Raw genomic sequence first — 16,499 nt, 5'->3', positions numbered from 1 at the left:
TTAGTAATCTTGGGCTAAAACAACATTTTTGTGGTAAAAATGTAACTATTTGTTCTTCGCTGCCCAATGGTATAAAATTCTGTAACACACCTGTGGTGTCAATATGATCACTGCACCCCTAAATTCATTGAGAGGAGTAGTTTGTAAAATGGGGTTACTTGTGGGGGTTCTACTGTTCTGGCACATCATGGGCTCTACCAATATGACATGGCACCCTCAAACCAGTCCAGCAAAACCTGAACTCCAATATAGCGCTTCTTCCCTTCTGAGATTTACCCTATGCCTCAAAAGTAGTTTCTGCCACATATGGGATATTAGTATACTCAAGAGAAATTGCACAACAAATTGTGGGTCCATTTTCCCCTGTTAACCTCATGAAAATAAAAAAAAATTGGGGGCTAAAAACATTTTTGTGGGAAAAAAATGATTTTTTATTTTCATGGTTCAATGTTAAAAATTTCTGTGAAACACGTGGGGGTTCAAGGTGCTCACCACACATCTAGATAAATTCCTTGAGGGGTCTTATTTCCAAAATTTAGTCACCTGTGGGGGGTTTCCACTCTTTAGGCACATCAGGGGCTTTCCAAACTCGTCATGGCGTCAGCTAATGATTCCAGCAAACAGTAATTTTCCTCCACATATGAGGTTTTGGCGTACTTAGGAGAAATTGCACAAAAAATTGTATGGTGCAATTTCTCTTGTGACCTTTGTGAAAATGCAAAAATTGGGGCTACAAAACATTTTTGTGTGAAAAATTTGTTTTTTTTTATTTTCATGGCTCAACGGTATAAACTTCTGTGAAGCACCTGGGAGTTCAAGATGCTCACCACATATCTAGATAAATTTCCTTAGGGGTCTAGTTTCCAAAACAGTGTCACTTGTGAGCAGTTTCCACTGTTTAGACACATCAGGGGCTCTCCAAACGCGACAAGGCATTCGCTAATTATTGTAGCAAGTTTTACATTCAAAAAGCCAAATGGTGCTCCTTCCCTTCCAAGCTCTGCCATGCACCAAAATAGTAGTTTCCCCCTCCATATGAGGTATCGGCATACTCAGGAGAAAATGAACAATAAGTTTTGGAGTCCATTTTTTTATTCTTGCCCTTGCGAGAATAAAAAAAAAATTGGATCTAAAGAAAAAATTTTGTGAAAAAAAGTTAAATTGTTCATATTTGTCCTTCCATATTCCATTAATTCCTGTCAAGCATCTTAAGGGTTAATAAACTTCTTGAATGTTGTTTTGAACACCTTGAGGGGTGCTGTTTTTAGAATGGTGTAACTTTTGGGTATTTTCTATCATATAGGCCCCACAAACTCACTTCAAATGTGATGTGGTCCCTAAAAAATGGTTTTGGAAATTTTGTTGGACAAAACAAAATAATAATGAATTTGGCACACCTTATTACAGCGCATGTTCAAGAAGACTGACGTAGAAGACAGCAGTATTAATGAATCGGAGCCATACTGTTAACATTATTATTGTATTTCTTTATGTTTTCTATATTTGCTCACAATTTTGAGGGAGCTACACAATACAAATCTCATAAAGTGTTGTCTAAAAATTCTATCTGTTTACTCTCTTAAGACCCACAAATTTTTCATTTTTTGTGCTCTCATTTTTTTCTTTCCCTAGTTCCAAGAGCCTTAACTGTTTTATTTTTCCATTCACATAGCCTTTTAAGGTTTTGTTTTTTTGGGCGACCAGTTGTAGTTTTGAATGGCACCATTCATTTTACTATATAATGAATTGAAAAGCAAGAAAAAAATTCAAAGTGTAGCAAACCTGTGAAGAAAAAAAACACAATTCCGCCATTGTTTTTTAGGGGTTTGTTTTTGCAGTGTTCATTGTGTGATAACCAAGAAGTATTGTTTCTCCTTGCGGAGATTGACTAAGCATGCCGAGATGAGGAGACTTAAAGCTGCAATGCTCCTCTGGGAAATATGCTAATTATGCAAATTGTCTCTTCAAAGAGGACGAGAACTAGAACACTAGTGCCACCTATTGGAAGGTAGCAATTCTACAAGTCAATGTCGACCCTTTAACGAGCCTTGTCATATGAGCATGTCAATCTCCGCAAGGAGAAACGATACTTCTTGGATATCGGTCAGATAATGTGGCAAAAGGGGTTGAGTCGAATTTTTATATTTTGTGCTTATTTTTGAAGATATTTAATGTGTTTGAACCTACAATCATTTTGATCACTTATACAGTATTATGTACGAATATAGTCGTCTTGGTTCTTCTGTAGAGCTCAGCCTGTAGCTGAACTTCACAGGACCACCAAGATGGCAGTTACAGGGGTCTTTTAGTAGGAAAGTATGCAACACAGCCGAAGTCTACCTACTATGAATCAGGTTTAGAAAGAGAAGAGACTTGAGGCAAAGCCTTTAAAAAGCAAAGATAGCTCTTATTAGTCTTTACCTGCATGGCCCACCTTTGTCTGGGATGACATGACTGTCTTTATTGCTTTCTACAGCTGAGTTCTCTATAGATTCCTGTAAAGATTGAACACAAATTACACATTAGACATAAGTATTGTACCGTTTTGTGACAACCCCAGTTTAATACTTACTAGACGCAATGACCCAAATTGATCAATGTATTTTCACCAATTTTTAGCGCATGTTACTTCACCATAATGTGCAATCTGCAATGGGACACGTTTAGGCAACGTTCACATGTTCAGTATTTGGTCAGTATTTTACATCAGTATTTGTAAGGCAAAACCAGGAGTGGAACAATCAGAGGGAAAGTATAATAGAAACATGTCACCACTTCTGTATTTATCACCCACTCCTGGTTTTGGCCTAAAATACTGAGGTAAAATACTGACCAAATACTGAACGGGTGAATGTGGCCTAATAAACCCTTTGCACCACACTTTCAAGCTACTGGCTTCTTGTCTGTCAATTTGAAAACCTGGAGTTTAACAAATTCATAAATGCAAGTTTTTAGGAAAAACTTTGCAAAGTTTTTTGTGTGCTGTCACTCCAGTAGGAGGGTGGTATGAACATTGAAAACATTGCTAGACACATATCGAGGTACAAGAAATGTATCAATCTATTTTGACAACAATTTGATACATTTTCCGTAATAATGGAATTGCCTTTAGTAAATCAGATATGAAATCTACCATTCCCACCCCTACCTCTCCAAACTAGGCCAAACTATATCCTTTTGATATATTAGCACCTACCAATTCTTTTTTACATTGGGTTTAGGCTATAAAGAAGCTTAGCTATATTACTTGTACAATAACCATATCCGCCGTACTAGTGGCTGCAGTCAGCTAGAATTGTATCAATTAAGTGAGCTGCGCGGCAAAATCAAATGATCATTGATTCAAAATGATAACCCTAATCGGTAGGGTCCAACTGCTAAAAGACCATCAATTGGCAGAAAGGTAGGAATATTTACCTTGACACGGAACTTTCATCCCATTTACATACTGGCGCTCCACTCATTACCTATAGGGGTAGGGCTGCCAGAAAAGCCGAATGCAACGTTCGACAGCCCCATAGGAGATTAATGGGGCCATTCTAATGGGGATAAAAGTGCACCGTTCTGTCGATCAGTTGGACCCCCTCCAGTTAGGAAGTTATCACCTGTGGATAGTGGATAGCTCATTTTCATCAGACAACCTCTTTAACGAGAAGTTGTCAGTACGATTTTGTAAAGTAAAGTAACGGCAATACTGTAATTGTGCTGTAATACAGATTACATTGATAGCTTTGGTGAAGAAATACTCTTTGTTGTTATTCTTTAATCACCACTTGAGGTTTTCTGTTAATTAGATTTTGGTGCACTGGGCAGGACTGTGCATTGGGTCTTCTCCTCCCTGTCTGTGATTCTCCAGCCCCTCTGCCTGCTTCCGTTCTGTGATTCCCCGGCCCATCTGCCTGCCTCCGGTCTGTGATTTGCCAGCCCCTTTCCACCTCTGGACAGTGATTTGCCGGCCCCTCCATCAGCCTCCATTGTGTGATTTGCAGGCCCACTGTCTTTCTCCAGTCAGTGATTTGCCGGCCCCTCCGTCTGCCTCTGGTCTGTGATCCCCTGGCCCCTGCACCTGCCTCCGGTCTGATTCCCCAGCACCTTCCGCCTGCCTCCAGTCTGTAATTCTCTAGTCCTTCAGTCTGCCTACAGTCTAGAATTCTCCAGCCCCTCAGCCTGCCTCCATATCTGTGATTCTCCGGCCCCTCCACCTGCATCTGGTCTGTGATTCCCCAACTCCTCCGCCTGCCTCCATATCTGTGATTCTCCGGCCCCTCCACCTGCATCTAGTCTGTGATTCCCCAATTCCTCCGCCTGCCTCCGGTCTGTGATTCCCTGGCCCCTTCACCTGCCTCCGATCTGTGATTTCCCAGCCCCTCCGCCTGCCTCTGGTCTGTGATTCCCTGGCCCCTTCACCTGCTTCCAATCTGTGATTTCCCAGCCCCTCCACCTGCCTCTGGTCTGTGATTCTATGGCCCCTCCACCTGCCTCTGGTTGGTGATTCCCCAGCCCCTCTGCCTTCCTCCAGTCTGTGATTCCCTGGCCCCTGCCTGCCTCCAGTCTGCGATTCCACAGCCCCTCTGTCTGCCTCCACTCTGTGAATGACATGTCACTGCTGAGATGTCAAACAGAGGGGGCAGGTCATTCACAGACCAGAAGCAGGCGGATGGGCCGGGAAGTCACAGACAGGGAGGATCAGACCCAGTGTACAGTCTAGCCCATATGCACTGGCATCTAATTAGCAGAAAATTTAAAATGGTGATTAGAGGAGAAACAGAAAGTGGATTTTTTCACTAAAGGGATCAACTTATGCAGTATAAGGCTGAAGATACACTGGCGATTTTAAAATCGGTCCAATTTGGTTCCTGAAAGGTCGGCCGAGTGTCATGCATTTTTCATGCAAGTACAATCCGAGTTTTAACACCTAACATCCTATTTACATCCGATTGCAATGTGACTTTAACATGAGCTTTTACATTGAGCAATTCGCTATGTAATTGACACATAGTTTTCCAAGAAAATATTCTTCAAGATATATACAGTGCCTTGCGAAAGTATTCGGCCCCCTTGAACTTTTCAGCCTTTTCCCACATATCATGCTTCAAACATAAAGATACCAAATGTACATTTTTGGTGAATAATCAACAACAAGTGGAAAACAATTGTGAAGTTGAACGAAATTTATTGGTTATTTTAAATTTTTGTGGAAATTCAAAAACTGAAAAGTGGGGTGTGCAATATTATTCGGCCCCTTTAACTTAATACTTTGTTGCGCCACCTTTTGCTGAGATTATAGCTGCAAGTCGCTTGGGGTATTTCTCTATCAGTTTTGTACATCGAGAGACTGAAATTCTTGCCCTTTCTTCCTTGGCAAACAGCTCGAGCTCAGTGAGGTTTGATGGAGATCGTTTGTGAACAGCAGTTTTCAGCTCTTTCCACAGATTCTCGATTGGATTGAGGTCTGGACTTTGACTTGGCCATTCTATCACCTGGATACGTTTATTTGTGAACCATTCCATTGTAGATTTTGCTTTATGTTTGGGATCATTGTCTTGTTGGAAGATAAATCTCCGTCCCAGTTATAGGTCTTTTGCAGACTCCAACAGGTTTTCTTCAAGAATGGTCCTGTATTGGGCTCCATCCAACTTCCCATCAATTTTAACCATCTTCCCTGTCTCTGCTGAAGAAAAGCAGGCCCAAACCATGATGCTGCCACCACCATGTTTGACAGTGGGAATGGTATGTTCAGGGTGATGAGTTGTGTTGCCTTTACGCCAAACATATCGTTTGGCTTTGTTGCCAAAAAGTTCGATTTTGATTTCATCTGACCAGAGCACCTTCTTCCACATGTTTGGTGTGTCTCCCAGGTGGCTTGTTGCAAACTTTAAACAACACTTTTTATAGATATCTTTGAGAAATGGCTTTCTTCTTGCCACTCTTCCATAAAGGCCAGATTTGTGCAGTGTACGACTGATTGGTGTCCTATGGACAGACTGCCCCACCTCAGCTGTAGATCTCTGCAGTTCATCCAGAGTGATCATGGGCCTCTTGGCTGCATCTCTGATCAGTCTTCTCCTTTTTTGAGATGAAAGTTTAGAGGGACGGCCGGGTCTTGGTAGATTTTCAGTGGTATGATAATTCTCCCATTTCAATGTGATCGTTTGCACAGTGCTCCTTGGGATGTTTAAAGTTTTGGAAATCATTTTGTATCCAAATCCGGCTTTAAACTTCTCCACAACAGTATCACGGACCTGCCTGTTGTGTTCCTTGGTCTTCATGATGCTCTCTGTGCTTCAAACAGAACCCTGAGACTATCACAGAGCAGGTGCATTTATACGAAGACTTGATTACACACAGGTGGATTATATTTATCATCATTATGCATTTAGGACAACATTGGATCATTCAGAGATCCACAATGAACTTCTGGAGTGAGTTTGCTGCACTGAAAGTAAAGGGGCCGAATAATATTGCACACCCCACTTTTCAGTTTTTTAATTTCCACAAAAATTTAAAATAACCAATACATTTCATTCAACTTCACAATTGTGTTCCACTTGTTGTTGATTCTTCACCAAAAATTTACATTTGGTATCTTTATGTTTGAAGCATGATATGTGCGAAAAGATTGAAAAGTTCAAGGGGGCCGAATACTTTCGCAAGGCACGGTATATACTCACACAGAAAGAAACTGGATTGATATACAGACAGGTAGGTAGATACAAAAAAATATATATATGTGTGTGAAATATATAATCAGTGATTTGCCTGTGTTGCTCACTGTACATTTATTTAATTAATAAATGATTATTTTTCTGAAAAAAAATGGTGTGGGCTTCTGCGTAATTTTCCAAACCAGCAGAGGTAAAGCAGGCAGCTGGGGGCAGATGTTTATAGCCTGAGAAGGTGGTGTAACCCATGGAGCTTCTCAGGCTATTTATATCAGCTAACAGCTGTATACTTAGCCTTTAATGGTTATTAAAATGGGGACCCCTGAAAAAAATGACGTAGGGTCCCCCAATAAATAATAACTATCACAGGCTAAGCAGATACCCGCAGGCTGATAGTATTAGTTTAGGAAGAGTAAATGGATATTGCCCCTCACAGACTAAAATCATCAGCTCTTAGTCAATCTGGAAAAGGCACATCTGTAAGATGCACCAATTCTGGCATTTAGCTTTGCTCCGCCCACTTGCACTGGTGTGGTGGCAAATGGGGTGCTCAGTAGCGTAGCTACCGGGGGGGCAGAGGAGGCCATCGCCATGAGCCCGGTGCTCAGAGGGGGCCCACCCGGAGCTACGCTACTGTAACTATCGCCGTGCGCAGATATCGCCTGCTGTGCCACTATCGGGCCTGGTGCCAGCAGTGGGCCCCCCGCCCGTCATCGGAAGGTCAGCTGTTTCGGCATTTAGTCGATACAGCTGACCGCATTAATGAGGGAAGGAGTGCTGCTCTACGCTCCTCCCATCATCCCCCTTTCATCGTCTGATGTCACCTATGCTGACACTGACAGCGGGCGCAATGACGTCACTATCCAGTGCCTGCTCTCAGGAGATGGGGGCTGCCTTATACTACAAGGTCTGCCTATGGGGGTGTTGCCTTATACTAAAGGGTCTGCCTATGGGAGGCTGCTTTATACTACAGGGTCTGCCTATGGGGTGCTGCCTTATACTACAGGGTCTGCCTATGGGTGCTGCCTTGTGCTATAGAGTCTGCCTATGGGTGCTGCCTTGTGCTATAGAGTCTGCCTATAAGTGCTGTCTTGTGCTATAGAGTCTGCCTATGGGGTTGCATTATACAATATAGAATAGGCCTATGGTGGAGTGCATTATACTATATTTTGGATGATCTTGTGCAATATACTATATGGAGGCTATCTAGGGGGCCATCATACAGTGTGTAGATTAGTGAGGGGGCCATCGTACAGTGTTGGAGCCATCAAACAGTTTGGGGGCTACTAAGGGGTCAGTATACTGTGTGGGTGGTACCCGGCATTACTATATTATAGAGGGTTGCTTTAGAATTTAGAAGGCACAGAGAACCACCCAGCAGGTGCAGTAATAGGGTCACATAGCGCAGCAGTGGTTCAGTATTGGGGTATCAGCAGGATAAGCAGTTTGTGCAGGTTGGTAATAGATGGTGATGGCTGGAATGTGAGAAGTGAAACGGGTCTTTGTTGTAATCTCTGCAGCCGAGTCCTGGCTGGAAGAAGTTGTCATGTCGGTCTGGGCCAGATGGAAAAGAAGGGGAAAGTGAACGATTCCATCAGAAAGAACGTCAGCTGGAAGTAATTATCTGTAACTGTGCAGTAATCTCTTATATGTTCTGTAGGACTGGTATCTACCACTGACCATATGGCGGCAATATCCCTGTTGGTCTTTATATAGTGATTATCTTCAGTAATAGCGCGGTCATCTGCTGAGGTCCTTCTCCACTATTAGGGGGCGTCACTGAGTTGTAATCAAGGTTACCTGGTTAGGGGCCCACTCAGAGGTTTAGCCCCCCTGAACCAAAACCCTAGCTATGCCTCTGGGGGGTGCTAGTTGGGGGGGTTGATGTCACCTTTGTATTGTCAGGTAACGTCAAGCACAGAGGTTAGTAATGGAGAGGTGTCTATAAGACACCCCCGTTACTAACCTCATATTCATAGTGTATAAAAAAAATACATACACACCCACCCAGAATAAAGTCCTTTAAATGAAATAATGACACAGACTCTTTTAATTAATCTTAATTAATACATACTCACATCATCGCCGATTCCAATGAAGCAATTGTCCCCTCTAAGAGAATTAAAATAATAAAAAACAATATTCCTCACCTGTCCGCTGAGAAGATAATAATCCATTTGTCCAGCGACGGGTCTAGCTTTGCTACATCTAGATGGCAGGCTGTATTGTTGCATGATCTGACTATGCAGCTTGCAATGCAGCAGACACTGAGCAGTGTGTGCTACCGCTGCTCAGTGTCTCGCGGTGAACTAGTATCACCTGAATAATGTCACCGTGAGCTTGAGAAAGTTCTCCTGCTCGCGGTGCCGTAAGACAGGTCCTGCGAGTTCACAGCCAATTAACTCACTTCACCTAACTCGCGTCACCACTCCATTAGAAATTTTCCCACCGCGATCCCGTTGACATGAGTTAGGTGAAGTGAGTTAATTGGCTGTGAACTCCCAGGACCTTTCAAACGGCACCACGAGCGTGAGAACTTTCACACACTCGCAGTGACATCAGTCAGATCATACGAATTCACTGCGAGACACTTAGCAGTGGTAGCACACGCTGATCAGTGTCTCTGCTGGATGGCAAGCTGTAGAGTCACATCAAGCAACAATGCAGCCTGCCATCTAGCTGTAGCAGAGCTAGTCCCATCGTGGGACAAATGGATTATAATCTTCTCAGCAGACAGGTGAGGAATATGGCTGTTTAATTTTTTAATTCTCTTACAAGCGACCATGGAGTCACTGGAATGGGCGATGCAGTAAGTATGGTTTAATTAACATTGGTTAAAGGAGTCTGTGTGATTATATCAATTAAATGACTTTATTCTGTGTGTGTGTGTTTTTATAAAATAGGACTATGGGTTTAGTAGTGGGGGTGTATTATAGACTAACTATTACTAACCTCTTTGCTTGATGTCACCTAACAATACAAAGGTGACATCAACCCCCTAACTATCACCCCAATTGCCACTGCAAGTGCACCTGGCTAAATGCCAGAATTGGCGCATGTTATAAATGTGCCTTTTCTAGGGTGCAATATCCATGGTCCCCTCCTAGGCTATTAATATCAGCCCATAGCTGTCCATCTAGCCTTTGCTGGTTATTAATTATAGGGGGACCCTACGCCACTTTTTTGGGGAGGTCACCATTATAATAACCAGTTAAGGCTAAGTATACAGATGTGAGCTGATATTAAAAGCCTGGGAACCTCCATGGGTATTACCACCTTCCCAGACTATAAACATCTGCCCCCAGCTGCCCACTTTCCCTCTGCTGGTTTGGAAAATTATGCAGCAGCCCATGCCGTTTTTTTTACAGAAAATAAAATAATGTATTTAGTAACAAAATACATGTTCAGTAAGCTACACCAACCATTTATGTGACGGACATCTTTATATATATCTATTCTATGTGTATATATATCTATTCTATTCTGTTGGGTCTGCTGTGATTTTACTGTACACGGCAGATGAATTGCTGGCTTTTCAAAGGACATCAGCGTGTAAAAATCGGATGACACTCGCATGGTATGGTGTGTGATACACACAATCATAGAATAACATTGGTCCGAATGCAATCTGATTTTTAATAGCACGTGGAAATGAGCCCTTACAGCGCCATTACAGCCATGTCTGTACTTAACATTACAAAATTGTGCTGACAGGTTCTCTTTAACTAGATGGCAGTGTAGATATTTTATGAGGATTTTATATGAAACATAAATGATAACATGAAATACTTTTAAAAATCATATTCATATTAAATTGAAAAAAAATCCTACAGTTATCATAGCTGCAGCCTTATCAGCGGGGTCCTTATGTTCATCCATCGGTGATGCATCTTTCTTGCAAGAGCCACATCTCCAAGTTCCACTGAGGAGACGGTAGAGAAAAAGAAGCAAAGATAAGCCATTACCAGTGTAACCCAAGAGGGCTTATTTTTAGTTTTAATGGGGTTGGGGTTTATTAATTAACCTCTTCATGACTAGACAATTTTTAGCTTTATACTTCAGGCATCAATTCACTTTTGCTGTTTCTTCAGCTTTCTGGGTAATTTTTTAGTGCCTTTAGCTCCTTAGTCGAAGTGCTGGGGAACTCCCCCGGAAGAAGGCACTTCACCGACACGCGCGTGGGGGCAGTGGCACCGCAACCTCCAGGTAACATCAGGCACCTATTACATATCTTATCTTTCTTAACAATGCATACAGTTTTGTTTTGACTTTATCACCATCTATTTATACCTGTTTCCGTTTTGCATATAAACTTTTGCTTTACTCTATATGGGAACACTTGGTTGCACATGCACATGCACATGCATTTTTGAGCATTTCACAATCTGCTAACTTTGCCTGCTTGTTGCCTGTTTCTGTTGCGGTTCCACACTCTGGCTTATTACTGTCATTATCTTACCTCAGTGCTCCCCAACTCCGATCCTCAAGAGCCACTAACAGGTCATGTATTCAGGATTTCCTTAGTATTGCACAGGTGATGGAATTCTTGCCTTTCCAGGTGATGCAATTATCACCTGGGCAATAATAAGGAAATCCTGAAAACATGACCTTTTAGTGGCTCTTGAGGACCGAAGTTGGGGAGCAATGTCTTACCTCCTCAGCCATATGTGTTTTATATGTTGTTTTTGAATAATGATTTAACTTCTAGAATTTGGTTCTTATGTTTGTTCTTTATACGATTTCCATATATATCCGGTCTGTCTATAATATTAGATTCACAGAACATTAGAATGCAGGGGAAAATGTAAAAAAATTATTAAAAAAATGCACAATATGTTGATAAGTAACGCACCTGGGGATATAAGTGAGGGGAGGCACAAGGCACGATAAGTGAAAAGACCTGGGACATCCATCACAGCACAATAACTGCCCACCATCTCGACACACGGAACACTCATCATCATTGCTCTGGAAAAGACAGGAAATAGGGGTCAGTTATGTAAGACCCCATACACATTACATGAAAGTAGTCTGAACCCGCTGATTTGGGCAGGTTAGGACAACCATATGATGAGTATGGGGCCTCCTGACTTTCTCCGGTTTTGGGTGTGAGAAGGATTGTGCTTAGTCATCTTTCCACTGAAAATTCATGATCACTCAGTTGAGTGCTCATGTGTATGGGGGAGTCATTCAGCAGACAGCCATCTTAGGTGTATGGCCTGCTTAACCCATTCTTGACATATGATGTAATATTACATCACGTTAAGTCCTCATATTTGATGCAGGCTGATGCGTGGAGCCTGCATCATTCCCAGCAGATGATGGCTGTGTCACACAGCCATCATCTGTCTCTAACAGCAGCAAGGGCAGCTTAGCTACATCAGCTGCTGTTAACCCCTTAAATGCCACAGTCACGCTCTGAGAGCTATATTTAAAGTATGCAAAATAGAGGAGAGGAGCGCTGTTCCAGGTGCCTACCAGTCTAGCATGGCTCCAATGGGATCCCATGGTAATCAGAGGTCTGATGAAGTCCTCTGTACTTGCCATTATGGTGCTTCTATGAGGATCAGTAAGTGACTGGTGTTCATGGTAGACTGTGATTTTAACTATAGACTGCAATACTTGAGTATTGCAAGATATAGAATAAGTAATAATATGATGGTAAGTTTATGTCCCCTATGGAGACTAGAAAATACAGTAAAAAAAACAGAAATGTTTTTAACAATAAAAAGGTATAAACACTTGAATCACTCCTTCTCCTCCATTAAAAAAAAGCAATAACAAAAAATAAAAAAATAAATATAAATAAACAAACATCTGGTATCACCATGTCTGTAAAAGTTCAATCTATCCAAATATAAAAGTAATTAACCCGATAGTTAAAAACCATAAGGAGAAAAAAGAAAATTGAAAAAACAGAATTGTAGTTTTTACGGTTGCCATTACACCGCAAAAAATACAATAAGAAGCGAACATCATATTTACACCATAATGTTTAAATAAAAAAAAATAATTAGTTCCCCACATAAAATAAGAAGCCGTCACACAACTTACTCAATGCAAAAATGAAAATGCTAGGGGGGGTTCTTGGAAAATGGCGCCATATGAAAAAAAAATTTAAATATTTTTTTTACAATTTCAACAATAAAAACTGTACAAGTTTTATATTTCCAAAATGGTACTGGACTGGAGAATCATAATGCCAATTCATTTTAACAGCACAATGAATTCCAGAAATACGAAACCCTAAGTACAACTGCGGAATTGCAGGGGATTTTTTTTTTGCAATTTTACTTATAATTTGTTTCCCAATTACCAGTATATCAAATGATAAAATAAATGGGGTCATTGAAAATTACAACTAGTCATGCAAAAAATAAACTTTCCTACGTCAATGTCGACGGAAAAATAAAAATGGTTTAGCTCTTGGAAGAAGGGGAGTAAAAATTAAAGAACAAAAACAAAAATTGGACTCTGAAGGTAAAAGTTAAAGATACGGTAAATGCAATGTTGTTACACAGACCTGATGATGTGACATGTCTGAAGCAGGGAGGATAGGAGGAACAATGCCAGTCTGAAAAATTGTGAAAAAGAATGCTGGTTTATTTATCATTGTTTTTCTATAAGACATGTGTACAGTGGCATGTAAAGGTTTGGGCACCCCTGGTCAAAATTGCTGTTAATGTTGTCATTTTTTACATTAAAACAAAAACAGACGAAAATGGACCGATGCAGAACTTTTGAACCGTCGAAGATTTGTATGGTCAGATGCTTTTTACCAAGGATTCAGACCTTAATTAGCTAGTTAGGGTTTTGGCTTGTTCACCGTCATCATTAGGAAAGCCCAGACTTATAAGTCCCCAGCCTCCTCTAACCTCATGCCAAAAAACAGCAGCCATTGGTTCTTCTAAGCAGCTGCCTAGCACTATGAAAATGAAAATGGTGGAGGCCCACAAAGTAGGAGAAGGCTATAAGGAGATTGCAAAGCCTTGTCAGGTTGCCCTTTCCTTAGTTTGAAATGTAATTAAGAAATGGCAGTTAATAGGAACAGTGGAGGCACAGATAAGGTCTGGAAGACCAACCAAAATTTCAGTGAGCGCTTCTTGTAGGATTGCTACAGAGGCAAATCAGAACCTCCACGTGACTTCAAAAGACCTTCAGAAAGATTTAGCAGCTCTGGAGTTGTGGTACATTGTTCTACTGTTCAGAGACACCTGCACAAATAAGGCTTTCATGGAAGAGTCATCAGAAGAAAACCACTCCTGTGTCCAAAACAAAAAACTCAGCTCCAGAAATATGCAAAAGAACATCAAAACAAACCTGATGCATTTTGGAAACAAGTTCTTTGGACTGATGAAGTTAAAATAGAACACTTTGGCCACAATGATTAAGGGTATGTGTGGAGAAAAAAATGCATTGAATTTCGGGAAAAGAACATCAGTGCATGCAAGATGACCCAGGATTCTCAAAGAACTGGAAGAATTTTCCAAGGAAGAATGGATGAAAATCCCTCAAACAAGAATTGAAAAACTCTTGGCTGACTACAAGAAACGTTTACAAGCTGTGATACTTGCAAAAGGGGGTGCTACTAATTACAAACCATATATATATATATATTTCTTTTATTTGTTTTTCCTAAAATACAAGGCAAATGGTGTCATCTTTAACTTTAGCCCTTTAAGAGATCATTTAATCTTCAACTTGGTTAACTGTTCATAATAACTGTATTTTAAGAATTTGCAATATTAAATAATACTTATGTTTCAGAAATTTCATGGCTGCTCGTGGAACACATACATTTACAAAACTAGTAAATCAAATGAGAATCATGAGGTCAAAGGAACTGGCCAAGGAGCTCAGAGACAGGCAAGGCACAGATCTGGCCAAGATTACAAAAGAATTTCTGCAGTACTCAAGGTTTCTAAGAGCACACTCGCCTCCATTAATCCTTAAATGGAAGAAGTTTGGGACCACCAGAAGTCTTCCTAGACCTAGCCGTCCATCCAAACTGAGCAATCATAGGAGAACAGCCTTGGTGAGAGAGGTAAAGAACCCCAAAATCACTGTGGCTGAGCTCCAGAGATGCAGTGAGAGATGGGAGAAAGATCCACAAAGTCAACTATCACTGCAGCCCTCCACCAGTCAGGCCTTTATGGCCCACATAGAGTTTGCTAAAAAAACACATGAAGGAATCCCAGACTATGAGATATAAGATTCTTTGGTCTGATGAAACGAAGATAGACCTTTTTGGTGATAATTCAAAGCTGTATGTGTGCAGAAAACCAGCCACTGCTCATCACCTGCCCACTACAATTCCAACAGTGAAACATGGTGGTGGCAGCATCGTGCTATGGGGGTGTTTTTCAGCTGCAGGGACAGGACGACTGGTTGTCATTGAAGGAAACATGAATGCGGCCAAATACAGAGATATCCTGGATGAAAACCTCTCCCAGAGTGCTCTGAACCTCAGACTTGGCCAAAGGTTCACCTTCCAACAAGACAATGACCCTAACCACACAGCTAAAATAACAAAGGAGTGGCTTTAGAACAACTCGGTGACCATTCTTGACTGGCCCAGTCAGAGCCCTGACCTAAGCCCAATTGAGCATCTCTGGAGAGACCTGAAAATGGCTGTCCACCAACGTTCACCATCCAACCTGACGGAACTGGAGAGGATCTGCAAGGAAGAATTGCAGAGGATCCCCAAATCCAGGTGTGAAAAACTTGTTGCATCATTCCCAAGAAGAATTATGGCTGTACTAGCTCAAAAGGTGCCTCTACTCAATACTGAGCAAAGGGTCTGAATACTTATTACCATGTGATATTTCAGTTTTTCTTTTTTAATAAATTTGCAAAAATTTCTACATTTCTGTTTTTTTCAGTCAAGATGGGGTGCAGAGTGTACATTAATGAGAAAATAATTAACTTTTTTGAATTTACCAAAATGGCTGCAATGAAACAAAGAGTGAAAAATGCAAAGGGGTATGAATACGTTCCGTACCCACTGTAAATGGTTAGATATGCATAGGGTCCATGTACTTACAGGATTGGTCGATAGTTTTGCACGAAGAGTCAGTTTTAGAGGTTTATTTTGGCTACGCTCTGTGCTTTCCGGTTCAGTTTCCTTCTGTTTGGACTTATCTGTGAAATAATTTTTTATAGCAATGTGCTAAAAAACATGAAAAAAACAACACCCTGACGCATTTTACAGTATATGGCTTTACTACATTGTAGATCTATGTATTCTGAAATGATAAAGCCATATGCATTATTAAGTGCCTAAATATTCTTAACAAGGTTGTCCAGGATATTATTTTTATTAATGCAGGGAATGGTTTAAAATTAAAAAATTTAATCCTAACCCATTTAATCCTAGGCCACTCCCGGTCTACCACTCTTGTGCTTCCCTATGGTCTCTATTTACTTCAATCACTGGTCTCAGCGATGTTGTGCCGTACACCACTAAGCCCAGGGACTAGCTGCAGTATTTATGTAGACAGCATATGATAAGCTCCAGAGAAGTGATCAAAAAACATTGGCGAAAATCAGAGAGGTGTTGCTGGCGCAATGGGGGTGAAAAGATTAAAGGGGTTTTCATTTTCAGCAAAGTGAATCCTAAGTACTTGCAGTCATGTAAAATACAAACTCGGATGGTACTCACCCTTCACCGCTTCAGAACTGGCTCTCTTTTGGCTTTTGGCTGCAGCAGTGACATTACAACTACATGCACATCACTGCTGCAGCCAATCACTAAGCACATCGACTCATGTGGTCTACATCGGCTCAGCCGCTGAGATCAGTGAACGGCTGCAGCGATGACTTGATATTGCCAAAAGA

At 41.2% G+C, this 16,499-nt stretch overlaps 1 protein-coding gene across 8 annotated transcripts in view; it reads right to left on the bottom strand.

The window, feature by feature from the left end:
• AIRE (autoimmune regulator) overlaps nt 1-16,499 on the bottom strand; it is a 119,273-nt gene that overhangs the window by 36,714 nt on the left and 66,060 nt on the right. For 6 of the 8 annotated variants that reach the window (XM_077291062.1, XM_077291061.1, XM_077291065.1 and 3 more), the window contains 5 exons: nt 15,706-15,803; nt 13,186-13,236; nt 11,515-11,630; nt 10,494-10,584; nt 2,422-2,495 (listed from right to left, as the gene is read on the bottom strand). In XM_077291062.1, the coding sequence (XP_077147177.1) occupies nt 2,422-2,495; nt 10,494-10,584; nt 11,515-11,630; nt 13,186-13,236; nt 15,706-15,803 (430 nt within the window). The remainder of the gene's footprint in view (nt 1-2,421; nt 2,496-10,493; nt 10,585-11,514; nt 11,631-13,185; nt 13,237-15,705; nt 15,804-16,499) is intronic. The other 2 variants (XM_077291066.1, XM_077291068.1) reach the window with 1 other exon arrangement.

Source organism: Ranitomeya variabilis, chromosome 2 (assembly GCF_051348905.1).
Source record: "Ranitomeya variabilis isolate aRanVar5 chromosome 2, aRanVar5.hap1, whole genome shotgun sequence".
Taxonomy (NCBI): domain Eukaryota; kingdom Metazoa; phylum Chordata; class Amphibia; order Anura; family Dendrobatidae; genus Ranitomeya; species Ranitomeya variabilis.
The sequence above is the reverse complement of the archived record's forward strand: the minus strand, read 5'-3'. Positions and strand labels throughout refer to the sequence as shown.